The 26,982-nt window shown below is 53.3% G+C and overlaps 1 protein-coding gene across 3 annotated transcripts in view; it reads left to right on the top strand.

Annotated features, from left to right (window-relative positions):
- Positions 1-26,510, top strand: part of TEX264 (testis expressed 264, ER-phagy receptor) — a 30,623-nt gene extending 4,113 nt beyond the window's left edge. For all 3 annotated transcript variants that reach the window (XM_055342815.1, XM_055342816.1, XM_055342814.1), the window contains exons 4-6: positions 8,879-9,100; positions 22,171-22,339; positions 25,916-26,510. In XM_055342815.1, coding sequence (XP_055198790.1) covers positions 8,879-9,100; positions 22,171-22,339; positions 25,916-26,208 — 684 coding nt within the window. In that variant the 3' untranslated portion in view covers positions 26,209-26,510. The remainder of the gene's footprint in view (positions 1-8,878; positions 9,101-22,170; positions 22,340-25,915) is intronic.
- Positions 26,511-26,982: the final 472 nt, after the last annotated feature.

The raw sequence follows: 26,982 nt of genomic DNA, 5'->3' as shown, positions 1-26,982 counted from the left end.
GCATGGAGCTTAAAATCCTACCTCATTCTAGTGGCCCCTGCCTCAGTGATATGGCATTTCTTTGGATGTTACACTGCCTGGTTTGGAGAGGGAGTGAAGGGAGTGACAAGTGGAACCAGGTGAGCTGCCCAGAATGTTTAGGATGCTGGGGTCAGAGATGAGCCTAGCATCACTGGCACCCTGTGGGTGTCTGGCTGTACTTACAGCCTGTCCTGAGTCAGGTCTCACCAATGTGGCCTTTTGCCATACCATGGGATGGTACTGCCCACAGCTTCATGGGCTGGCAGCTCTACCAAGAGTTCTTCAGCCTTCAGCTCTGAGTCTTGGCAGATAGAGCCCTGGGAATCCCCAGCTCTGGTTTTCTTGCCTGAAGAGCTCAAGTAAGCAAGGTCTACTGCCTACCTGCTATCTGCTACCAAGCCTCACGGGGGCACTTAAAGAAGCAAGGGTGTGCTGACTCTGTGCCAGGTTCTGCTCGACACCTACACTCCAGAGATGAACAAACCTAGCCCTGCCCTCAAAAAGTTTCATGCAGTTGGCAAGTCAGCACTATAGATGAATCTCTAATAGGCACTGTAATTTGATGCCCACAGAGCTTGGAGCTCTGGGTCTGGGGAGGATACCTCAAGTTTGCCTGAGAGGCTCAGAGAGGAGGTGGACTCTACCTGGGACTTCTCCCACGAGTCGAACTTTGCTGTGCCATGAGGGGCCTCTTGGCTGAGGGAAGTACAACAGTAAAGGCTTGCAGACATGAGACGATGGGGGAAGTGTGGCCAGTGAACACGTGGTGGCTGAAGAAAGCGGTAGAAGGGTTTGCTGGGCCAGGCAGTGGGAGGAACAGCAGGTTGGGAGGCAAGGTGCAACAGTTTGCCCCCTATAATTTAGGAAGCTAACTGGATGGCAGATGGAGGAGAGGAGGAAACGAGACAGGGAGGCCATTGAGGAGATAGGGCTTGCCCTAAGTGAGAGGTGGCATGGCCTGGTTGAGGGATGAGTAGACAGTGAGGATTTGAGGCCACATGGCTGGGAGATGGCAGTAAGTGGGAGTCAAGATTGCTGGAGCCTAGGTGATGTGGTGCAGGAGCTCGACCAGATGCTCGACCCCCAATCCTACAGGCTCTGTTCTGTAAGTTTTAGCCCCTCCTTCCGTATCTGGTCTAGTTGGAGCCCTCTGCAAGGCCTTGGTGGGAAGGAGGAGAGTCCTTGCAGTCACCTCTTTCCTCATCCACATGTTCTATTACTAAAGCAGCGCATTGCCTCTTAGGTTGGAAATGCTAATTCCAGAATAGGAAAGGACCAAGGAAGCAATGTACCTTGGGGTCAGTGCTAGAGGCTGATCCAGGGAGGCTGTTCTCCCTCCCCAGTGAGCACAATGGGAGCAGTGAGATAGAAGAATCCTGGCATGGTGTGCTCTCCCCATGGCCTCCTGGCCCAGCCACTGCCTCAAGGCAACCCACCATATAACTGTCCTTGAGGAGGTGGTGGGCCTGGATGTCCAGGGTTGGTTGGGTGCAGCCTGACTTGGGTGCCAGTCTGGGTGGGGCCACAGCCTGAGAGTACAGCCTCAAGGCTGGCAGTCCTGAGTTCTGATTCTGTTTCATCACTGTCATGCTGTGTGATCTTGAGCATATCATATAATATCTCTGAGTTTCTGTTTCTTCATCTATAGAGCTATGTTAAGATATATGCTTCGTATGTTGTCTGGCAAGAGTTAAATTAGGTGACATATGTGAGGCATTCATCCTGCCACTTGGCTCTTGATAGCTGTTTAACCACAACAAAAAAAAAGGGTGGATAAAACATCCATGCTAATTAGGTGCACTGAAGCATCATCCTGTGCACTCAGGACCAAGGCCTAGATCCTTGGCTTGACTGAGGACATCTGGCTAGCTCAGAGGATGAATGTATAAGTCAAAGTGGCCCCTCTGATCCTGTCCCTCTCAGTCCTGGGTCACTTCAGAAGATACCAGTGTCCCCAGTCAGAGCTGGGTCATACCCTGACACCTGGAATAGCTTAGGGATGTATAGTCTCCATCTACTCTGAGAGCTGGGCAGTATATTCTCTACCTAGGAGGGATTCTCACAGAGGGTTTAAGGAACCATGGACCCCCAGATTTTAGGTGCTCTTGGTTATCGCAGACTGTCTGGTCCACACTGCTGATGTTATAGAGGAGGAGACTGAGGATCAGAGAGCAAGAGTTGAGGTATTGATCTCATACAGTTCGCTCATACTTCTTGTTTTTATTTAACACATGTTTGAGCACCTGATCTGTGCCACGCTGCTGGACACTTGGGCTCCGTGAGGGCCAAGGGGCCCAGCCTTCAGGACCTCTCATTGTGGGTGTATCAGGGGAGCCTGGGTGAGAGACCCCATCCAGGCCTGGGGAAAGCTAAGAACCCAAGCCTTCTCCCTAGGCTGCCTCCCTAAGCAGTGTCCAGCATGGGACCCTGCATATTTTGATTCATAGAGGGGACAGAATATAGGCTGAGCTTTTGTGTGGCCCATCCCCATACCTTCTCCCTCCCCAGTGAGCACAATGGGAGCCAGAACCTGCTTCTGTGTGAGTGTGCGTACGGAGGAATGAGGCTATTTCAGGCTCTGTGAGTGGGGCAGGGAGTGACCAGGTGAGAGGTGGCCACCTGCAGTCAACGCTGCCCTCCCCCATAAGGTGCAGACTGACAGCTCTCTAGCCACTCCCCTTCCAGGCCTCAGCTCCTGGATTCAGCTGGACAGGGTTTCTGAGAAAGGCCTTCACTTGGTCTGACTGTGGGCCCAGGAGTGACACAGGAAAGGGCACCGCCAAGGCAAGTTGCTGTAGACTCTTTCATGTCAGATGCTTTTGGAGCATGTATATCATTAACTCTGTGTCCTGGAGGGTCACCCTATATATGTCAGTCAACTCCAGGTCGTGAGAGTTTTGTATGGAGGGAGTTTTAGGATCTGGGCAACTGGTTCTTGGTCAAGAGAAAGGATTCCATTCTCCATGCCTGAGGGCCTTTGGAGAGGTAGGAGGATGAATGAGAGAACATGTGACAGGAAGTAGAGAGACCCTGGCAGTGGCTCATAGGTGTTCCTCTCCTCTCCAGGGCCCAGCATTCTTGGAGTGCGGCCATTTCCTCTTCTAAGTACCAAGGGAAAGGAGTGAGTTCCAGAGTCAGTCACCGATTTGTGCCTGCCCCCTCCCCACAATGTACATGGGAACATAGACATACAGATCCAGTTCTATTCTTGTAAAGCTAGAGAAGAATCAAGATTGCTCTGCCCTCATCCCTGCTTCTGAGGTGGGGTATGGGGGTCTAGACAGTGACTTTAGCCTGGTCCCTCGGGGAACCTGGGGTTGTCAGAGGGGAATGAAAGAGCCAGGAGGATCATGAGTGGCTCACTGGATCCTAGCCAGCTCTGGCCTGTGGATGGACCCTTCTGGCTCAGTGGCTATTACCATGCCCATGGATCTGTCCTGTGTGTCATCTTGGCCCTCTACCTCCTGCTCCACCCTCTGCTGCTACCACCTACACTGCCTTAAGCAACCTGTCTGCCTGCCCTTATGGGGAGTCTGGCTGAGGCAAATGGGGCATAGCAGCTGGTTCAGTTTACCTGGCTGAAGCCTAGGAGGGGGTGCTTGCCCCAGGTCTCAGGCAGATTGGAGAACTGGTGGTGCTTGGGTTCTGCCAAAATAAACAAGACTGTATTGAAGCTCCCTTTTTTCTCCTAGTCCACTGAGAGTCAGCCTGGGACCTTCAAGTCTGCAGGGGTTAAGGCTGGTAAAAGTATTGATTTAGGCTTATGCCACAGTTCCCCTTCCCCTTTAGTGTGTGTGGGGATGGGGCCTCCCCTGCCATCCCTGGAGGCACTAAGACCACATGGAGCCTGGGAAGTAATGAGAGAGTATAGGATTTCTGAGGGTTGACCTCTCAACAAGGGCAGTGGGAATGTGGGCTAACTGCTGTTTCCAAGGGCCCAGGCCATTCCCTACCCCAGTGTGATGATTTTTCTTCTGGATGGAGTCCAGGCTTTTGCTCTGCAGTGGGTTAACTGTGTGGGGCAGCACTAGAAAGACACAGATCTCTCTTCTTAGTAGAGCTGCCTTTGGTAGGGAGGAAGGTATGGGAGAAGAGGTCTTTGGACTCTTTCTGAGTTTGAATCAAGGCCCCATCGCTTACTAGAGTGTGATTCTGAGGAAGTCACTTGTTCTTTCTGAGAATCCCTACCTCGAGTTTTGTTTTTCTGGGGACTAAATAAGGATGAGGCCCAGTACCTGGCTCCCAATAGATACTTAGCAGTCCCCTCCTCTGGGCCTCATGCCATTAGGACTTTGTAATTTTGGGAATCATGCTTGCCTACCTCTGGCCTAGGCTCTTGCAGGTTGCCTGGGCCATGAGAGGAGGTGCAGCATAGGGAGACTCTGTTATACAGGCTGTTCCTAGCCAGGACCTATTTCTTAGGGCTCCCAGGTGGCTTTGGGTCCTGTGGCACTGCTCTGGAGCCAGTCTTCCTGGGTTCGAATCCTAACTCCAACAATGCCTTGCTGTGTGGGCCTTGCTGAATAGTTTTGCTGTCTGGGTCTCAGAAACAGAGTTGATAATGGTACCTGTTGCACAGTGTTGTTTGGATTGCATAAGCTGATGGGTGGAAGGCAACAACTGGGGCAGACAGCACCTTGTCAGATACCAGCTGTTGTTAGGATTATGCTTGGGGGTGAAAACAAGGCCCTGAAAGACCTCTAGGTGAGAGTTCCCAGAAAGCCCCTGGACCCCTCTTTGGAGGTTGGTGTCCTGCCGACTCCCCTCCCCTCCAGCCTGAAATATAGGTCCTGTCCTCTGGCCCTGCTGTTTGTGTCACCCATATCCTGACCTAGTACCAGCCCAGCTTTTGCCTTTGGATACCACCTGCTTGGGGAAGTTGGACCTGTGGGGCTTGATGTGTTGACCTGCAGCACCCTGAAGGTTAAATGAACCCATTGTTTGCCCTCCAATAATGAACAGCTGTGGCTGCTCTGTTTCTCCTCAGGGGTACCAGTGCCAGTGAAGGGTACTGTCCCTACTTGTCACCTTACTCAGGGCTGGGTTTGCTGGCCAGGCAGGAGTCATGGCAGCCTTCTAGGCCTGGGATCGGCAGGCATTGCAGCTGTCCTCATCAGATGTTGCAGGTTATGGATCTAGGGCTGGCCATTTCTATTGAACTCAATATCTGGGTTTGGTTTGGGCCAGCTTACACCATTTTTTCTTCCTGGATCCTGGAAGATAACAATCTTGTCCAGTTTCTAGACTCCATGAAGTCTTGGCCAGGCAGGGACTTCTTTTCATGATGGCCTCACCGACAAGGGCAACCTGGTATTGCAAGACCTCTTTGGAAGGAGCATTGGGGCCAGCTTGTACCCAGAAGCTTTAGATTCCAAGCAGACTGCCCTCTTCTCATATGCCAGGACTCAAGAGTTCTCACAGCTCTTGTTCTGGGCTCAGGTACCTAAAGAAATGACTGATTCAGGGAAGAAAGGGAATAAGCAGTTGGAACTGAAAGGCTCAGGCTGACCTCCTAGGGTCAGGCCCAAATCGAGGCATTGCATTGAACCAAGGTGTGTGAAATTTCTAGCTATCAGGACACTCTTCTATCTTCCATGCCCTTGACAACCTTAGTGGGCCATTCTCCTGGTGGTGGGCATGGGCTCTCCAGGGAGTCCAGGGAAGCCTTCCCCTGATCAGCCTTGCCACTCCCCAGCTGGTCTTAGGGCCTGTTCCATCTCTTTGCTGGTGCCTGGTTTAGCTTCCTTCTGGTTCCAGCTCAGTACAGGGCTGCTTAGCTGGTGATGGGTTTGCTGAGTAACTTTCTAGGATGCCCTTTAGTCACTGGCCAGGGCAGAACAGGGCAGGAAGTATCCTCACTTGTGGAATTGAGGGGTTGCTCAGGCAGAAAGAGAATACCTGTGGCTAACACACCTCCCAGATCTCAGGAGTCCTGTCTCTTTCTCTCTCTCTTTTTTAAAGATTTTATTTGTTTATTCACGAGAGACACACAGAGAGAGGCAAAGACATAGGCAGAAGGAGAAGCAGGCTCCCTGTGAGGAGCCTGATGTGGGACTCAGTCCCGGACCCCGGGATCACACCGTGAGCGGAAGGCAGGTGCTCAGCCACTGAGCCATCCAGGCGTCCTGAGTCCTGTCTCTTTATTAGCTTCTTCCCTTCCCTGTAGTGGGAGTTCCTCTTTCGAGGTAGAGGGAGAAGAATTTTGCTAATGTGCAGGGCCTGTGTGTGCATGTGCATGCATGCATGTGCTGTTGCTGAGCATACCCCAAGAACTTAATGTGTACCCAGGATCCTGGGCCTTTCTGCCTAGAAGCCTGGAGTGGTGGGAAGAGATGGAGAGACCATCAGTTACTGTGCAGCACAAGGCCTGCTCCTTCAGTTGGTTATTTGAGATTACAGAAGAAGGGCTCTAGGCAGGGAGCATCAGAAGGCTTTGAGGAGGTTGTTTGAGCTAAATCTTGAAGGATGGGCAGGAATTTCCCAGGCAGAAGGGACCCTGGAGTAAGGTGAAGAAGGACATTCCAAGCAGAGAAAGTAGCTTATGCAAAGGCAGGAAGCATGGGAGGACGTGGCATGTTTGGGGAGCTGCAAATAGTTCTGTGTGGGTGTGTGCGGGGTTGTGGTGGGAGAGGAGGCTGGCAAGGCGGGCTGGCCCAAAGCCTGGATTTGCCCCTCCCTCTGCCATTCAGATGCTCAGTGGACACCTGCTCACCTGGGTTCTGGCCCCTTCTGGGGCCTAGGAATGCAAAAAAGGAGTGCTAGGGGAGTGTGTGGACAAATCCAGGCAGTGTTGCATGGATCACTTAAGACAACATTGCATGCTGGACTCAAGAGTTTCAACCTAGAGCAGAATTGGGAGCCATTGAAAAGTTTTGAGCAGGGTGGTCATGGGTGTTGTGGTGCTTTCTGGGGTGTTGTGCTTTTGGGGGATCAAGGAGGATATTGAACTTGGGAGCTCCATAAAGGCTGCTGAAGTGATCACACAAAAGACCCTGGGACCCAAACCCAGGTGGGCCAGAGATGATCAGTCAGGTGACCTTCTAACCCATTTCTTCATCTAAACTGTATTGAATATTTCTTTTGTACATCTATAAGTTCCTGGGCTCAGGATCATAGTGATTGGCATTGCAGTGGGCACTGTCCCTAAGTCTGTCAGCGGGAGGCCTTGCCAGAGCCTCCTGCCTCAAGCCTGGGATGTGAATGGAGCAGTTGCACCATCTGTAGTCGAGAAGTGGTACTGCACTTGTCTCCGGTGCCTCTGCCTGGGTAGGGTGGGAGGAGTGTCAGGCCAGCCAAAGTGACTGCTACCAGGTAGAGTTGATGGAGGCAGAAGTTCACAGCAAAATGTTGTGTGTGTGGAGGGGGTGCTGGTGTGTGACACCGAGCTACCCTGAAAGACTCCCCTGGAGGGTGCTTGAACCTAAAGAATGGGCGGGAGGCACTACATGTTCAGAGGTTTGGTGAATGGTGAATTGGTGAATTGCAGGCCAAGGGTCACTTCTTTGGCCTGTGTCATAGCTGCTGATAACCAATGACCTTTATAGCAGTTTCTGAGTGCTGTACCCGGCTGAACCCTAATATGAAGTATCTCATTCAATACATCAATCCTGTAAGGAACTTTCACTCCAAGAAACCAAGAGACTTATGCAAAGTTACACGACTCAAGATTCATACCCAGTCCTGCTTCTCTCCAGAAGTTGTGGTCCTGACCACTGCACCATATTGCCTGCCAGAAAAGTCCTGAACTAGGCTTAATGACATAGGATTCTAGGGGGCAGCAAGGGGCCCCTAGCTGCAGAGAGCTGGGAGTGACCCCCAGGGACTGCATGGAAGTGAGAACCTGGAGTGGGTGCATTAGTCCCAGGCAAAGTGAGATTCCAAGGACAGGGCTGGACTGGGCTGAGAAACCCCTAGGGGATTGTTGACAGGGCTTAGAAAGGGAGAGCAGAAGGAAGAACAGGTAAAAATAACTTCAGGTGCTGTGAAGGTAAGCCAAGAGAAGCAATTGAAGGTAGAGGAAGTTTGAATTTAAGGGCCAGTGGGACCCAGGTGGTGGGAGAGAGGGACCTTCAGGTTGAGGGAAATCCAAGATTAACAGAACAAGGTCCGTGAAAAGTGTCTTAGATTTAGGATCAGATACCCCTAGGGGTATCAGGGACTGGTATATATTCAGGTGCAGGAAGTGAGACAAATTGGGGCTCCTCGATGCCAGGAGAAGAGGTGAGTGCTGGACCTTGCAAGTCTGGGGTCAGGCTTAGTAAGTGTTGGAGACTAATATTGAGCCGACCTGCCTTAGGTTTATGGGATCCAGGGGAGGGAGGGCAGCTAGGGAGGGGAGCAGAGTGCAGTGATGTCCAGGTACTGGGGGCCCATAGAGACTTGGAGGGAAACCAGCAATCTATAGCTGAGACAAGAAGGTACTTGGCAAGTGTGACAGGGCCTGGGATGGGGCACAGGTTACAGAGGAGGTCTGGAGGCTTTGGTGATGGTAGCTGGCCCAGCCTGAGGGTTTGGGGATGAGGATCTTCCCCAAAGATGGTTGTTTCATCAGCAACCCAGAGTTCAGCGTGGTCCTGCTTCCTGACCAGTGTTTCCTGTACCCCTTCCACAGCACAGGGCCTAGCATATTTGTTGGAGGCATAAATGAAAGGATGGATGCGTCCTATAGCAGGATGCCATAGACTGGGCCACGTAAGTTTCAAAAGGAATATACTCTTCTCCATTGTGGTATCTGGGGCTGTGGCCTTTTGGAACTCATGCTTCTTCCAGGCCTAAGCTGGCACAGAACCTAGGTGGCAAGAGTTCTGAGAGCCTCATTCCTTTGTTCAACCCTGACACACCTCTTCTTCCTCCCCAGGTACCCCCTGAGAAGTGCCGCTGTGCAGTGGGCAGCATTCTGAGTGAGGGTGAGGAGTCACCCTCCCCTGAGCTCATTCAGCTCTACCAGAAATTTGGCTTCAAGGTGTTCTCCTTCCCAGCACCCAGCCATGTGGTGACAACCACCTTCCCCTACACCTCTACCCTGTCCATCTGGCTGGCTACCCGCCGTGTCCACCCTGCCCTGGATGCCTACATCAAGGTGAGAAACAGGTCTAGTGTATGTGTATGTTGGGGGACAGCTAGTCCTTTGGGTAGGAGCCAGAGAGGACTGTCCAGGCTGGGATGAAAAGCTGTTTTTGTGAGGGCAGCACCCTGGGGCCCTCATAGAGCAGCCTGTGGAGCTAGGAAGATGGGTAGAGGTTGTTGCATCCATCCCAAATGCCCGAGACCTTATGGATGCCAAGGCATCTACTAGGAGCGTAGGGAGCTTATTCAGAAACCTAGCCTGATCAATTCAGCTCTGGCTTGGACCAGAGACATTTTTAGTTCTCAGCTCCCCACTCCAGGCTCAGATGGATGGAGAGGTCCACCCCGACCTTTTCCTGCTGGGGGCCCACAGAGCAAGAGCTCTGAGGCTTCCAGGGGCTGGCAGTCCCCAGGTGTTCATGTGTTGCCCCAGGCCTGGCCCCTGCATGAGCTTATGCACTTCCTCCCTGAGCACAGGACTGGGGCAGCAGCGGCCTGTCTCCTTTAGTTCCTGACCTGGTCATTGGCAGTGCTTGCAGACTGGGCTACTTGGAGGAAGGAAAAGAGCCAACCACCAGGAGATCTGATTGTGCATCTCTGTTTCCACAGATTTTTTTAAACTTTCCCTGTTGCACATCCTTCGTCCTCTAGAACATTTTGTAAAGTTGAGTACTAGGGAATGACATAGTTGGGCTTGAAAGTCATCCATTCAACTTGAATTTATTGAATGTCTATGTACTGTGCTGGATATAATGTGAAGCGTTGGTATATGAAATAGGCATTTACAGCAAGTGGTAGAGACAGGTAATAAATGTCAGATAGGGGACCTAGCTGGCTCAGTCAGTGGAGTATATAACTCTTGATATTGAGGGTGTGAGTTCAAGCCCCACGTTGAGTGTAGAGATAACTTAAAATCTTAAGAAAAAATAAATGTCAGACAAAAATGGGATATGTGCTAGAAAAGAATGGTGAGGAAGTGCGGGGACTAACTTGGATAGAGTGGTCAGGTATAGCCTCTTGGAGGAGGTAACCTCTCCAAGGTAACCTTGGAGAAGGGGATAAGAAGATTCCAAGCAGAGCGGAGTGGGAGCATGGGGTGACCTAAAGATACTGGGAAGTCACTGTAATGTTCCAGCCAGGAAAGTAACACATGATCTGACCGTCTTAGTCATACATGTACAAGACAGGCTCTCTCATCCTGGGCAAGGTGGGACTAGATCCAGATCACAGGGGCCAGCAGAGGTGCTTAGGAGGCAGGATTTCCTTTTTTTCTTTTTTACTTTTCTTTTCTTTTCTTTTTTTTAAGGAGGCAGGATTTCTATGTGAATGGTTGTCTTGGACTGGGGCAGTGGCTGTTGAGGTGCAGAAAAGGTGGAAATTTACCATCTATTTTGGAGATAGAACTGATGGACTTGTTGGGATTTTTTTTAAGGTATTATTTATTTATTATTGAGAGACACAGAGAGAAACATGCTCCCCATGAGGAGCCCAATGTGGGACTTGATCCTGGGACCACGGGATCACGCCCTGAGCCAAAGGCAGACGTTCAACCACTGAGCTATTGAGGTGTCCCAGAACTAATGGACTTGTGTATGGATTGGATGTTGTGGAGGAGCTGGGAGGGCAGAGTCACAGCAGGCTCCAGTTCCTTTCAGCCTGGGCAGGTGGACAGGTGTGTAGTGGTGCTTTTCACTGAAATACGGAGATCAGAGGGAGGATCTGGTTTGGGAGGCAACCAGCTCAGTAGGCTGTGTAGTGGGGAGCTGCCTGAGAAACATTCAGGGAGAGGTGTGGAATCCCCAGTGCTATGTGCGATCTAGACCTCAGAGAAGATTGGGCTGGTGGTTATCTTAAGGGACCTGCGCTTGTGGAAAGTATATGCCCTGGGGGCAGCTCCTAGCAGCAGAGGCTGTGCAGAGGGCATGGCTATTGTGGCTGGGGTCAAGGTTCAGGGGAAGAAAGCAGGAATTTGAATTTGATGGATTTGAGGGAACCTGATGGGTGTTTTCCAGAGCAGCCTAGAGGAAGGGACAAGGCCTTGGTGATGGAAATGGGAGCTGAGACAGGTGTTGGTTAAGGAGATGAAAGGAGTCTGGTGTTAGGGCTGGGGAATGTATAAATAGGTCACCAGCTGTGGCCTTCTTGGTCAAGGACAGGAAGAGAAGAAACAGGACAGCTATTGCTGTGGTAGGGCAGGGGCAGGGGAGAATAGAGGTGGAGTTCTTTGTGAGCTGGCCAGTGGCAGCCGGAAGTGTGCTGAGGAGGAGCTGCTTGCCTGGAGTTGAGTTGGACTGGAGACTCTGAGTGAGGCAGAGTGAGGCAGGAGGTGGGGTAGCTGGTTGGTGATGAGGGCAGGAAGGCAGACATTGGTGCCTGAGGCCTGCTTAGTATGCATCTTGAGGGGGCCTCAACCATTTCACCCAAGAAAGGCTGCTGGGCAGTGTCTCTAGTCCTGTAGATGCCATCCTCAACCTCAGGATTGGAGGTGCACCCCGGGAAGAGACTTTCTGGGTTCCAGACCTCAGAACAGGACGTGTAGCATGTGGTGTGGTGGCGAGCAACTCAGCCACCAAAGCCTTTTCCTGGCTTCAGGGGTTTATTTTTAGACACCTTTGTCCAAATTTCCCGGCCCCTGACAGCTTCACAAGTTGCCTGGTTTTGACGTCACCTCTTTGATGAAAGCCCTTCCTCCTTCCTCCTCCTCCCGTGGGAGCCTGTCAGCTGTGTTCTGGGCTTGATTCTCCTGGGGTGGGGCCTGGAGCAGGGGGCCACCATTCTCTTTCCTGCCTTGGATAAGGAAGCCAAGGATACAAGAGAGAGCAAGGGGCTTCTCCAGGGATGTCTGTGAGGCATGCTGCTGTGGCTTGGCTACCAGCTGGGAGAGTGAGAGAGATGCCAGCCTTCCCACAGTGGAGACATGGCCCAAGGTGCTCTGATGGTTTCTGGAGGCAGAGGTCACCTCTGTCCCTGTGTTTAGCCTGATCTTACATTCTGGGGGGCGTACCATGTGAACGAGGAAGGGGCTCAGCCTGCAGTGGATAGAGGAGTGGCCCTGGGCCTCTCTTAGCCTGGGAAACAGAGAGAAAAGAATAGAAAGCTCCCTCCCACAGCTGCCCTCTTCCCCACTGGCCTGGGACCAGAGAAAGGAGGCTGATAATGAGACTGTGGGCTCTCCCAGCTCTGACAGCTGGCTGCCTTTGTGTGTGTGTGTGTGTGTGTGTGTGTGTGTGTGTGTGTGTACGCATATGTGCACCCTTCTTTTTCTCCACCTCTCTGCTTTCTCTCTGGATCTGAGGCTAGGTCTGCTGGGGAGGTGTTTCAAATAGAATGACAGCAACCATTGGCTTTCTGTTTCAGGAGGCGTGAGGGGTAAGGGAGGCCAGTAACCCTGCTGCCAGAAGGATGGGAGGGAGGACTTGGCAGGCTGGGACAGGCGACAGGGGTGAGTGGTCTCAGAACTTTGGGTGAGGGAGGTAGAGAGCAGCTGCTGTCGTGGCAGTTGCAGATGTGCCTGAGACTGGGGTAGGATTGACCTGATGGGACAGAAAGGTCCTAGGGGTCACTGTGAGGAACCCAAAGAGAGTCATTTGTCAGGTTTCTGTGGAATGTGTAGATTCCAGCTTTGTGATCTATGTGACAGCCCCTGACTCTCTGGCTAGCCCTCTTCAGCTTGGTAGCCTGGCAAATTGAGCTGTAAGGGCTAAAACTCTGCCTTTCTTCACATAAACCACTGGGGGGCCCCAGGCAGAGCAATCTGGACAGCGTCTGTGCAAGGGGATGCCTGGGTACCATGTGACTATCATTTTATGTGGAAGGTGCCCCAGCTTTGTTAGGCTGCTCCACCAGAGTCCAAGGAGGTGGCCTACTTGGACAGAAAAAGATCACCCCCGAGCTTCAGGAATGAGGGGGTCTTCTGGCAGCTGCAGGAGGGTACTGAACTTCCATCAAATTGTAGGGCCACAGTTGATTTGGGGTCCAGGTGTCTATCCAGAGCAAAAAGCAAGGGCCCCAGAATTCACCACAGGATAAAACCAGTCTTAATGAGTATCCAGGGAAGGCTTGGGCACCTGGACAGACCAGGACCAAGTGAGAGGACTGGGGATGCCTTGTGTGTGAGAGGCCCCTGAACTCAGCAGTTGGCAGAGAGGTCACTGAGAGTGTTAGACTGCTTAGCCAATTCCCCCTTGTGCCTGACTTCCTCTCAACAGGATCCTTAATCTTCATAAATCCCCTTCCCAGGGTCCCTGCCTTCCAGGAGTTTTCAGGGAGAGGGTCCTTGTGATGTTTGGCTATCTTCTCCTGAGTTTAGGAAGACACAGGGCATTGTCCATGTGGAAGCTGGTTGGCTGGGAAGTGCAGGCAGGCCTTGGGAGTCAGACATTGGCTCTTTCTCCATAGAATTGTGGAGAAATTGGGGGATAGGGTGGGTAGGGTGGATATAGTGAGCTGGTTGGTTGGAAGGTGTCTTGGTGGTAAAGTTCTGGGACAACTGGGTTGACAGGGTTGTCATACTAGGGGTTTTAAAGTGAGCAGGAACCTCAGACCATAGTTTTCAGACCTCTCTGGGGCAGGAGCCTATGGCTATGCTGAGGTGTCCCCATGGCTTGGCTGCCAGGTTTGGGGGTTGCACTTGGACCCTTACTTGCTTCAACTGGAGTAGCTCTTCCTCTGGGTTTTAATGAACCAGATGACCTCGTGATCTTTTCTTTGGAGGAGGGCATCTGAGATTTAAGTGGTTTGAAACTTCAGTCCTCAGAGAGGTACACAGCTTGGCAATATCCTGCTTCACCCCTGGCCTACTGCTTGTCCATTGCAGATCCTGAGGACACTGTGGCAGCTGCAGTGTGAATGGATCTGGGAGACACCAGGGCTTGTCCTGTGTGCAGGCAGGGACAGGGCTGCCAGAAGAGGCAGTTGTTTCTGGGGAGCATGACTGACTGGGAGTTGGACCTGAGGGGAGCCCTGCAGTTCTCCCTGGGGTGGTAGTGACTGAACTCTTGAGTGGTGGATCAGATGGTGTTGTCCTAGGGCAGCCAGCTGGCCCTAAGGAGTAGTGGCCTCAGCAAGGTGCTTGTGGGGGTGAGTCAGTCTATTGAGCTGTGGGAGTCTGTTGCTTCTTCTTGAGAGGCAGCATGGTCAGAGCCTAGGGTCCTGTCCAGTGGCTCAGAATCTTCTGTGTTTCCCCTTAACCTACCTGGGGAACTTTGAGGGAGTCAGTGCAGGGAAGTGGGGAATTTGAGTCCATTCTGGGGCTAGAACACCAGTGGGAAGCAACATAGCCCTGGCAGTGGGAACCTAGGTGAGGATGCCCCAGTGGAGTATGAAATTTGGGGTCCTCTCTCTTTATGTGCCTATCACCTGTGCTGAACAACATGGAAGGGTCTGGAACTTTATTTTTCATAAGGGAGGCCACCTGGCGGCCCTTCCGCTCAGTTGCTTACTCAGCAGTTATTTACTGAGCCTTTTATATGGTATTATTTAGGGGATGGGGGAAGCAACTAGGAGGCAATCATAGGGTCATAATCAAAGCCAACATTCCCATCATTTTACAAATGGGGAGACTTGAGGGCTGAGGAGGGGAGGTTACGCAGGGTCAATGGATGAAGCAGTGGCTGAGTCCAGACTGGGTGCCCTGGGCTGAGGATCATTCTGATGGCTATGTGCTTTCTGCCACTTTGCCCCATCCATGAGTAGCGCTGGGCCCAAGACCTGTCATGAACTTGGGATATACTTGAGATGGTCCCCATGGTGGGCCTGGGATGGCAGCACATTGGTCAACATCTAATTGGCCCTTGTCTGTAGGCCCGGTGGGCAGAGTCAAGGCTGAAACTGCTGGTTTGGGAGTTAGCTTGAGGAGCCAAAAGCAAAGGGCAGGGAGAACCTGGCCGCCCATTTGCCCAGCAGGTGCCCATTATGGAAGACATTGGCAGTCACTTTGGGCACAGGATGCAGCTGCTGCAGGTGCCTTATTGGGCTTCATGTCCTCACCCTCAGTGAGGTAGAGACGGCTCCATTCCCAGGCTTCCCTTACTGGTGTTCCAGGGCCAGCTCACTTGCCAGTGCTGCCGAATGCTAATTGGCCTGTCTCAGCTCAGGGAGAGGAGCACTCTCAGCAGCACCAAGACCTGGGGCTGAGTGATGGGCCCCCAGAATTCTTTTCTCCCCCATTTCTCCCAGACACAGGATTTAGCCATGCCCAGGGAGAGTGGGATAGGGAGAGGAAGGATGGATTCACCAGGAAAGGCAAAGCAACCTTTGGAAAGTGGTGGCATTTGCCCTCAGCCTTGAAGGAAGGGTAGCATTCTTTAGGTGAAAAGGCAGGTCAGGCAGAGTTACTGATTTGAGCATGGTTTTTATGTACATTGTGGCTAGAGTGCAAGGGAGGAGCAAGCGTTTGGACCCAGGAGATGAAGCCCTAGGGAACCGTTGATGGTGTCTGAGTGGATAAATGACTGCTTCTAGTCTAGGCTGGGCTTTGGAATAGGACTTCAGCACAGGGAGTTGAGGAGGGAGAGGTGGAGGCCACAGAACTGAGCTCTGAATGACTCTACTCCCAGATACCCTCAAGCCAAGAGAAGCCCCCACCCCCCTCCCTTACCAGGGCCTGGGTTCCCTTCTCCACTTAGGGAGCTGCCGTGGATGCTGAGGTATGGGGGGCTACCCATAGGAGGCCAGGTCTCCCCACTGCTGGCCTAGGCCCTGGAACCTGTTCCTTAGTCTCTCTGGCTACACCTCTCCCCACTCCCCTACCTCAGAACTGAAAGCACAAAGCCAGCCTTTGCTGGGGCGGGTGTGGGAGCCACCACTCTTGAAATACCAGCTCAAATGTGGTAGCTTGGCAGCCCTGCAGGACCCTGGGGGCTGAGGCTTGTCTGGATGGTTCTGTGGGGTTGGGCTGTCACTAATTCAGAGGGAGCCTTATTCCCCAGGCAGATGGGATTTACCAAGGAAGAATTCTATTGCTCTTCTCCAGAAAGCTTGGGATTCCAGCAACGAGGGAGGAGAAGGGGGAGAGATTTTGAGGAGGCTTGCCCTCCCGAGCAGAATCACTTTGTCCTTTAACAGAGCCTTCGTATAAGGGGAGATTAGCTGCCTGGTTATATAGATGGGAAATCTAAGGCTCTAGGGAGAAGGGCTTTCCTGGGGGTAATGGAAGACAGAAGTCAGAGATACCAGTTGGAGATGAGAAATTCAGGGCTGCCTTCTCCTCACCTACCTCCTCTCCTTCCCCCTCTCCTCTTCATCCTTACTTGCCCACCTGTCCTTCCCCTCTGGCATTTCCTGATGCTTCTGGCTCCCAGGTGCTAGCCTTCATGGTTCCATCTGCACTGAGCAGCCTTCCTGCTGCTGGATCATCAATCAGTAGCATTTTCATCAGCCTGTGAACTGGATGGGGCTCAAGGTCCTTGACTGCACAGATGCTGCAGAGAATGGCTGGATCTTGGAAAGGGGTGAGCCTGTGGTGGTAGCAACAGCATCTGGAGTCGGTGACTTCCCTCCCAGATTTGGAAAGGAGAGTGGAGGATCCCAGGGCTGAGTCCCCAAGCCTCCCATAGTCTCCCTGAGTACCCTCAGACTCCCCTCTCCTGGTCCTGTTCCACGAGAGCCCAAGAAGGCCAGAGTAGGACTGAGCTGGTGTTGGAAATTGGCTCTGTGGGCCCTAGTGAGGGAAAGGCTAGGTTTCCTGGTCCAGATACATACTAGGGTGCTTCAGAGCAGGGGTCCCCTGTGCCTACTTAGAAGGAATCACCCTCCCCTGCTCCTTAGTGCCCCAGCCCACCCTGCTCTGATGGCTGCCAAGGCCCCCTCTCAAGCTGCCCAGGAAGCCAGAGCCTGGGTGCACAGGAATATGAGCAGAGGTGTAAATTACATGGCAAGCTGTCAGCTCTGAGGTGAAAATGAAAAGTCTTGAGGCAGTGGCACCAGCAGGCACAGCAGGCTGGGGTGCCAGGCACAGCACCCTGCTTCCGCACCCCGCTCTTCCTCACACCTTCCCCTTTTTGCAGTCTTCCCCAGCCTCCCACCCAGGCCTGGCTCTTCTGCCATCCCTTCCTCTGCCATTTGAGGGGCTCCCAGATAGACCTAACCCCAAGAGGGCCTTCATCTGTTGCTTCATTTTATTTTCTAACTGGCTGACTGGCACACAGAAAACTGGGCTGTGCTTTTTTGTTAATTTTGCAATCTTAACATTTGTGGTAATTTCTCCCATTGATTCCTTTTGGGTTTTTCAAGTATATAATTATCTTTCAGTGATGGTGTTTTTATTCACCTTTTCCAGTTCTCACTTTTCTTAGGATCATCTGTTTCAGTCTCTTTATTTTACAGTTGAGGATATTGAGACACAGAGAGAAACTACCTATTTGTCAATGGCCAGGCTCTGGGATCCTGCCTGAGCTCTCTCTGCCACTTCTGCTTCCTCACTTCCCTCCATGGCAGCCCCATCTCTCTCCTTGTCTCCTTGACCCTTCATTTTCATAGCTTTGGGCCCTCCTGCTACAAGGGGGAGGATGCTCACCAACCCTTCTGCAGGCTCTCCCTGCTGGCTCTGCAAGGCCTGCAGAGCTATCTCCTGCTGTCACCTCCTGCCCCATAGAAGGTTTAGGTTCTGGGCCAGAGGCTGTTGGGAGGCCCAGTGAGGATGAGAGGCAGCCAGGGAGAGGGAAGTTGACGGAAGCTCTTGGGCAGAATAATAACAATGTGCCACATTCTAGCTGCAACAGCGCCTGCTGTGCCTCCCCCATCACTTTGCACGTGCGATGCAGACCAGTTGCCTAAGGGGCCTCTAGGGTCTGAGCCTCCACTTGCAGGGAGTGCTGTGTGCAGGCGGGTACACGTTGGTGTCTGTGTAATTAAAAATGAACATGCCTCACTTCACCCAGTGAGGAGACGCCACCACCTCGGGTGGGATGCAACAGCTGTTTGCTGCCTGTGTAGCTGCCCAGCTGTCCAGGCTGGAGTGGAGGGATGTAAGGAAGGACTGGGCAGCTCATGGTGAACAGGAAGGCCCAGGGTCCCTCATGCCAGTGAGGTAGGAGGTTAGGGGGTTGTGATTGGGTAGAAACAACAGAGCAGAACTTTTTCTGGGGCTCAAGTAGAGGTGGGAGATGTGTGACCCAATCCTTGGCCTGTACCCATTGCCTCATCCTTTTGGGGATTTGAGACCACCCAGCTCTGAGCAAACCCAGCCTCTGGGCAGCCTGAGAGTAGGATCCACCCTCAGTCTCCACCTGGACCTGACTTTTTCTGCCCCACACCTCCTCCCCACCCCTAGCCAAAGGCATGGGTTGTTTGGTGCCCAAATAGGAGTTAGGTCTTCTCTCTCCCCCCTCCTCCCTTCTTCTGATGCAGTATAAACTCACAGGGGAAGCAGTGTGGGTGCTGTGGGGCAACCTTGGCCATCTAAGTCTCTGTGGGAGCCCTGAGCTGCATGGGCTAAATCCATGCCCACTACCCAGGAATGAGCTCAGCCTAGAGTGAGAAGAGAATGTGGGGTGTGTTCCCAAGGTAGCTGAAGCAGTGGCACCATGGCAGCCTATGTACACCGCTCCTTCCCTTGTCTGCCAGCACCCCTGGCAGGGGGTGAGCCCATGTCGGTGCAGCAGTGGTATTGGGGGAAGTGCTGGTGACTGAGGCCGTCTAGAAGTCCCTGCATTGTGAATAGTATTCCGAGTCCCTCTCTTATTTCTGCTGTGGAAAGCAAGCCTTGGAGATATATGTCTGAGAGATTAGAACTCCCGAATCCAGTTTCTAGCAGTTCCTGATGGCACCTTAACATGGCGACTTCTTCCTATTAGGTGAGGAGGATTGTGGATGTCTGCATCTCTCCTTTGGAGAGAACCTTGTGGTCCCCTTGATTCTGTGTAGGAGTGAGTTGCTCTGGGTTGTGGCTTCATCAGATGGCCAGTAGCTTCAGTGGCCAGAGCAGGCTCCCCTGTCCTGGTGATGCTTCCTGGGGCGTCTGGCTGTCTGGGCTGTGGGAAGGGGTGTTCCCAGGGCTGGAAGGACATCAGGCCCATCCAGGCCCCTTTCCTTAGCAGTCCTAGCCCAGTGTGCCATTGACTTGGTGTCCTTGGCCCTTGGCAGTCTGTTCTCCAAGGGCTCCCTGGGGCTAGCTGAGGGAGAAGCAGCTGGTCTTGCCTTCCTCCAATGATTTTCCAATATTTATCAGCTCATTGACATGTGGTCCAGGCCACAGCTCCTGCTGTGTAGTGAGGACCTGAGAGCTGGCCAACGGTTACCCTCTCTTCCCTCAGAGTCTGTACCTGGCTTGGAAGGAAAGGGCTTGTCCTCTGCTTGATCACTTAGAGATAGGGCTTATGGCTAGTTCTGTCCCTCCTCCCCTGCCCCAGTCCTGATTGGGCTCATTATTGCTCTGGGGGCAGAATGCAGAGTGAGTCTTGAGATGCCATAGAGACAACTAAAAACTCCCTTTCTTGCCTATGGGCCTGAGTTGGAAGTTTGCACCTTTGCCTTCTTCCTGCTCCTCTCCTGAGTCTGAATTTTGGCAGGACCTGGCATGTGTTAAAATGATTTGGGGCTAAGCCGTCAATGAGATTTTTAATTAGTTCCAGGGGCCCCCAGGTGGTAGGGGTAGGACCAGGCTGGGCTTGGGTGGGAGGCTGCCCCTCCAGGGGCCTGAGGGCAGGCTTGGGCGGCTGGCAGTCCCTGTGTGGGATGCTATAAGAAGGAAGAGCTAGGCAGGGAAGGAAGGGCTGTGTAGCCAGGCCAGTTTTCTCTCTCTCCTCTGTCTCCCCTGTTCCTCTGTTCTCCCTGATGGCTTTGAGATGAAGGCGACGGCAAGGATGGAGGATGCAGTTTCCATGGCAACGGGGCTGTCCACAGCCAGGCAACTTCAGAGCCGGGCTCTCCGGAGGAGGCAGATGCGCAGAGCAGCCGCAGAGCTGCCTCCCGCCTGCCAATGAGGGGGCTGGCAGAGCAGGTGGTAATGGTGGCTGCCTGCTACTGCCCACCCTGATGCCCAGCCTAGAAGGGAGAGTGATAAAGAGGACTACTCCCTCTTATCATCCCTGCCTGGCTTGAATGTTGACAAGCGTTGAGGTGGGGTTCCATTGTCCCTGGAATTTCTTGGTAGTCACAGGTTGTGGTTCCTGGGAGCATCCTTCAAAGCCAAATGTCTACAGCCCTTGAGGGATGGGCTACCAGGTTGATGACCACTTAGCAGATTTTCTCTGGACCTTTTGAATGCCCTGATTGCACTCAGTGGCCTTTTTCTTCCCTCTAGCTATCAGGGAAGGACCTAGACCTTCTTTAGGGAGTCCTCTGACCCTGGGCTTGGCGACATTTCTCAGTTCACTGCATGGGGCTCAGGTTTGGCAGATGCTCATTCCCAAGTGCTGGCAGTAGGGTAGCCCCAGAGCCTGGTAGCTCCTGCTTCCATGGCTTCCTTGTTCAGCCTTCTGAGGACCAGGGCTGGGTAAGTATGTGGGCAGTTGGAGAAGCAGAGGCAGCCATCATTGTGTGCAGAGATGGGAGGAGGTGGATCCATGGACTCATGAGGTGGCACAAAGAGCAGTCATGTTGGCAAAAAAATACTGGACTCAAAACTATTAAAAGTAATGACTTCTTCACTGACCCTGCGGTGTCAGGGCTGGGGTGTTCCTCTCTGTGTTTGAGCACATGGAGACTTAATGTGCAGGACTGTGCTTGGGTTACCCATGTTGTCAGGCTAGCTGAGCTATAGCTAGACTGGCCAGACCATCCATCTCCCCTGTGGGCTCCTAGGCATACCCTGCCCCCCACTGGCTGCTGGACATCCTGGCTGATAAATCTTATGGGCCCACCTTTCTTCTTCTCTTTCCCTGGAGGCGGGGGGGGGGCCTCAATTTTTTTAACCCTCTTCACTACTTTAGTTGGAAGGGGTTCCTCAACCCTAATATTGGCCAGGCAGGCGGACAAGTGGAGCCCTAGAGTGGCTTCTCCCTACCAGGCAATAAGTCTCATTACCGCTAAGTGGAAGGCTCATTTCAGAGCTCGTGGTGAGAGCCAGGCGGGTGCTATAAATAGTCGTGTTGTGAAGGTTGGCGGGTGAGCAGTGACAGGGCCGGGGCCTCACAGTCATCTCAGTGGGTAATTGCACTCCATAGCAGGAAAGGGGGACAGGCTGGGGAGCAGTGCGCTCTTGACCTCTGTTCTGATCATCCCTGCCTGCCTCAGTGCAGCTCTAGCATGCGTCTGAGCTCCATTCCATACACACTGGGGGAGGGGAGCTTTGGGCTCTGCATCTGGGCAGAGGGGAGTAGTGTGCCTGTCTCAGAGCTTGGGGCCCTATAAGCTGCTACTTTGGCATACTGGGGAGTCAGGATAATGTTCAGTGGTAGTTCTACTTGTCCTGTCTATGCCTCTAGGTGTAGGGTCTGCCTCTTTCCCCTTGGCTATAACTCTGGACAGGTGCTAGAAGGGGTGGGAACCAACCACATCTGATAATCCCAGAGGTTGGCATAGACCCAAACCAGTAGGAAATGGGAGTGGAAGAGGGGTTCTGCTGGCCTGGAACCCCTGTCCAGGGTTTGTTGGTAACATGCCTGCAAGAGCAGGAGCTGAAAGCCTAAGGGTCAGGGACCCTGGCCTTTCCTGAGAGCTCTGGGTCAGTCAGCATTGTTCAGGGTGGGAAAGAGGTCAGGGTCAGGGGATCCTGGGATGGGAAGTTAGAACGTGGCTTGGCTTGGGTGCCTGGGGCCAGAGTTCATGGGGTCCCTGTCCCTGGGGTAGTCTGGGATGCTAAGCATCATGGCTTGAGGCTAGTGCTTTCTGGAACAGCTTTTTGGTCGCAGACATACAAGTAGGTTGGCTTAGGGTGCCAGGCCCCTGGATTCTTCTAGCACCTGTCCCAGTGTATTGTCCCAAGGACCCCCTGGTCCTTTAGATCACTGCCTCCTGGAGTCTAGGGCCCTGTCCTGGTGTCCCTCCCTCAGCAGGGGTTTGGTACTTGGGGGAGATTGAGGCAAAAGGCAGAGCCAGCCCTCTGGGAGGAAGTGAACAATAGATAGTTCCTAGGGCCTCTCAGAGACAAGTGGGTCAGAAGCCCTGTAGGGCTCATTCCACCTTCTGCCACTTTCTGACAAGGAGCGGAAGCTGTGTGCCCACCCTCGGCTGGAGATCTACCAGCAAGACCAGATCTATTTCATGTGTCCACTGGCACGGCAGGGAGACTTCTATGTGCCTGAGGTGAAGGAGACAGAGCGGAAAAGCCGGGGGCCTGCGGAGGCCAGTGACACCCAGATGGATGGCACAGGTATGGAGGGTGGGGCCCTGTGTGAATCCTATCCCTGGACTTGTGGGGCATGGTTGAAGAGACTTCTTCCTGCCTGGGCTGGCACTGTGAGTGTTCCAGGCTAAACTTGGCAGAGGTGGAAGGAGACCTGCCTACCCCAGGACCCACATGCAGAATTGCATATTTCTAGATATGTGGATCCATCTGGATTTCATCTGTGTGTTAGCCCTGGCAGTACAGATACAAAGACCCTGCCCGAATTCCCTCCAGATGCAACGGGGAGTACCCTGGAAACAGAGATCACAGACAGCTGGATGCTCATGGGAGGAGAATGAGGCTGTTCAGGAAAGGCATCAGTTGGGTGGAGCTCATCAGGAAATAAGATTGACACTGATCTGGAAGGTAAAGAGGAGAATAGGGTCTTTCCAGTACCGAGCCCCACCCAGAGGCAGCTACTTTCTCCCTGCTGAAGGACAATCAGAAAGCCTGCAGAGGGGGGGCCAGGAGATAAGTGCCCTGCCCCTTCCACCAGAGCCAGCCTTCATACTTCCATGTCTAGGCCAGCTGGTAATTTGTCTGCTCTCAACCCACCTCCCTGCCATCATCTCCTGTGACCCTAGGCTTTCCCCAGGAGCAGGGGGGCCCTAGTCCATGCTGCTGGAGCCTTGAACTGTGGAGGTCCATGACCTGTGGGAGTGGTACACTCCCCCCAATGGACAGTGGGGAGGAGAGCAGCTATCCCTCCTTCTTTAGGAGACTTCCTCTGTCCAGCCAATCTTCAATAGCCAAGGTCACCCTAGAGAGGCGTATGTTGTGGCGGCGGGTGGGGGTACTGAGAGGCAGGCAGTCTTCACTCCCTAGAGGCCATGTCCAACACAGTTAACTTCATCTGCTGTTTAATTACCTCCGTGGGGCACTGCTCCCACCCGCCTGGTAGTGCCCGGCGGACATTCTCCAGTGCCCCTACTGTGAGCACAAGACATGGCACAAGGTCAGCAGGCCCAGGCAGTCCCCAGGGCAAGAAGGGGGATGTCTTGACCTTCCTTCAACCTCCCTCTGCTGCCTGCATCCCTGTGCTTGGCCCACCCACCCAGCTTCTCTCCCAAACACTGCCTGCCAGGGGTGTTGAAGGACTGCTTGGCACCGGCTACAGCTGGCTACAGTGTGGCTCCCACGCCCCCAGCGCCTTGGCCTGTCTTCCGCACTAGCCTGCCCGCCCACTCCTTGGTGGGAGTGCCGAGGAGTCTGCCTACCTCTGACAGGGTCTGCCCTGACACTCAGGGCAGACTCTGAGTATGTGCCTGCCAGGTGCATGCCATTTGCACAGCAATGTATGCTGGGGGCCTGGCTGCCCAAGGCTTGGCCTGCCCCTGCCTGCCTCCCCACTGGGGCCCCCACTTGGGCTAGGAGGTGAAAGGGGGTGATTAGCTGCCTTATGCCTGTTATTACATTGATGTATTATTTAGCTCCAGAGAGGCGATGAATATTTGATCTCCTTGCACTGGCTGTGGGCAGTGGAGGAGGGAGGGACTGGGGTGAAGATGGCAGCTTCATTCCCTGCCCTAGCTGCCCTGGAGACATAGGTGCTGCCCTTCTTTGCCTGGCCTTTTCTGCCCTGGGACACAGGCCCAAGACTTTGGAACTTCCTCTGGTGCAGACCTTGGTGGGGCTGGAGGGATGCCACTTTTCTTGCTTTGGAGTCATTTGCCAGAAGTGTCCACATGTCTCCAGGGCTTGTCCTCATCTTAGCATACTGGGCCCTAGCCTGAAGGGGCATCCCTGGACTCCTTCTTCTGATCATTCCTATCCTAGAAGCTGGGAGAGGGAGGAGTCAGCCTCCTGGCAAGCAGGCAGGTTCCCATCCTGGGTCCCAAGAGAGCCATTGGATAGGTGGGCTGGTGGAACATGACAGTTTAATGGGGCCTGGGAGCCCCATTTCATTTCCTCATTTCAGGCCTGTAGCACTCGGGGCACTGATTGTCATTTAAAGAGGGAATAAAGAGCTGGAGTCCTGCCCCAGAGTTAGAAGGCAACCACTCATAACTGAAGGTATAGCCCAGGCTCACTTTTGGCTGCCTGTATTCTGGATGCCATGACTGGGGCCCCAGCAAGAAGAGGGCCCTAGGCCAGTAGCCTGGCACTTCCAGAGCCCACCTCATCTCTGCCAATAGGCCCAAGGGGCATCTTCTTGGAGCCAAGGGAACAGGAAGAGCAGGCCTCAAATCCCCCCACCCTTACTTTAGTCCCCATCTGAGGCTCAGTGAAAGTTGCAGGCCAAGTCCAAATGCCAAACAGTCCCCAGCTGCTCCTGGCTCTGGGCTCCATCACCATGGAGACAAGATCTGGGGAAGTTGGCCCACCCCTCACCTCTGTGATGTTTGACAGCTGCCTCTCTCCGGATAACACAGAAGGGAGGCATATCAGCCTTCTTTCAATCTGGATTCCTACACAGTGGGCCTGGGCTCTTTGTTCCTCCTTGCCCCTCACCAACTGTTGTCAGTGCCTCTGATCTGGGGAGATAAATTAAGGGATTAAGGGGCTGCTCCTGAACAGGGCAGATGAAGTGTCTCCTTGCCTGGAAGATGTGTTAGGGGTGGGAGGAACAGACTGGGAGGGATCTGGACCCTCAGCCCTGTCTCAGGGTTCTCCAGCTGCCAGAATAGTGCTCTCATGGTCCCCTTCTGCTGTTTTGTGGTGCATGAACCACCAGTAATGGTTGGGGATAATTAAGGGTTCCTCTGGGGTGACCCAGGCATAGGGGAAGAAAGCCTTTAAAACTGAGGGGGACACTTGACGGGATGAGCATTGGGTGTTATTCTGTATGTTGGTAAATTGAACACCAATAAAAATTAATTTATTAAAAAAAATAAACAGGCACAGGTCAAAAATAAATAAAGGACCTCCTCATAAAAAAATAAAATAAAAAAAATAAAAAGCTTTATCCTAGTACACTCCTTCCTTGGAACTGGTTTCTCAGGACTTCTCTATCCCACTTCTCCCTACCCTTGCTGCCTTCTCACATTAGGACTTAACCGGGGCAAGAGGCTGAAGCCAGCTGCCTTCCTAGATATAGCTGCTCCTTGGGGAGCCCTGCATGGGGGAGGGGACAAGAGAGTAGGCCTCCTGGTCCATTCTCCTGTCCTCATGCCTTATGGGTACTATCTATAGCTGGCCTTGGACAAACCTCTCTCCAAGCCTGAAATGGGATGTGGAGAAGGGGACATTAGCTTGAGTCTCTTTGTTCTGTCCTCAGATCCTCACCTCAGGGCTGAGTGGTCCTTAATGGACTGTTGGGGGGGGAGGGGGACAGCAGGCTTTGTGAGAGCACAGGGAGTTGTAAGGCTAATTCAGGGGAAGGGAGAGGAGTGCATAGCAGGCTGCCTGCCTGTGCTCTCTCTCTTTCTCTCCCTCTCCCTCCCTCCCGTTGCCCTGTCAGTGCAGCTCTGGTGAGGGCAGAGGGCAGCTGGAATGAGCCTCCTGAGCTAGGGCCTACTTTATTATTCATGAGCACACTGTGTATGCCGGTTCCTAAGCAAATGGCAGGGCGTCTGTCCTCTCCCTGTCCTAGCTAACGTGTGCTCCCTCTTCCTGGCACAGGAGCTGACACGACGAGTGACACAAGTTCTGTAAGCCTGGAGGTGGGTCCTGGCAGCCGGGAGACTTCAGCTGCCACACTGTCCCCTGGAGTGAGCAGCCGTGGCTGGGACGACGGTGATACCCGCAGTGAGCACAGCTATAGCGAGTCAGGCGCCAGTGGCTCATCCTTTGAAGAGTTGGACCTGGAAGGCGAGGGACCCCTGGGGGAGCCAAGGCTGAGCCCTGAGGTTGAGCCCCTGGGGGCTACCAAATGGCCCCGGGAACCTAGTACTCCTGAAAAGGGTGAGGAGTAACCCTAGGCCTGTACCCTTCTGGGGTGCATTTGCTGAGGAACTGAGCAGACTCTCCAGCCCTCTTCTTCTTCACCTCTCAGGCCCAAGCTGGGGCCAGGGGTTTCAGGGGGACCTGACTTCCACTGCCCCGGGCTCTAGCCAAGCCTTCTCACCACCCTCTCGGCTTCCAGGGCCAAAGAAGCCAGGGACTATATTCTGCACCCAGACCCCGGGGCTACCGCCCCTCTGACATGTTTTTTCAGATTCACATTGGAGCTTCCAGGACCCAGAATAAAGCAAATGATTTTCCTGTTTCATCTGGATTTGGGCTGTGCTTTTGTGTGTGTGTGTTTCACCTTGAGGAGCCCAGTGCAGACAGGCTGGGAGTGGGCAGGAGTACCCCCCCAGGCTGAGGAGGGGAGGAAATGTGGCAAGGTACTGTAGGGTGAGAGGGGGAAAGGAATATTGAAGGCTCTCCACTCCCTGCTTTGTGGCCCCAGTTGACAGCTGCTCCTCCATTGAATCTGTCCCAGAGGCTCCCCCAGGTTGCCGGGAAACAGGCAGAGCAGGTCAAGGAGTGTAAGAGCCAAGCATAGGGTATCCTTCAGGGCTCAGGAGTTGGGGAACTCACAGCCTCTACTTCCAAGGGATGCCTTTGTGTCTGTGGCTCGAGTGTACCTGTGCTCATGCTGGTATCTGCTCAGCAGGTGAGGATATCCCTGCTGTGCCTGTCAGTGACTATGTACCTGCAGAAGCACATACATACACACATCTTTGGTTCTGTGTGTGTAACCG

The sequence above is a fragment of the Nyctereutes procyonoides genome, unplaced genomic scaffold (assembly GCF_905146905.1).
Source record: "Nyctereutes procyonoides isolate TBG_1078 unplaced genomic scaffold, NYPRO_anot_genome, whole genome shotgun sequence".
In the NCBI taxonomy this organism is placed as follows: Eukaryota; Metazoa; Chordata; class Mammalia; order Carnivora; family Canidae; genus Nyctereutes; species Nyctereutes procyonoides.
This window is presented reverse-complemented; position numbering and strand designations above follow the sequence as displayed.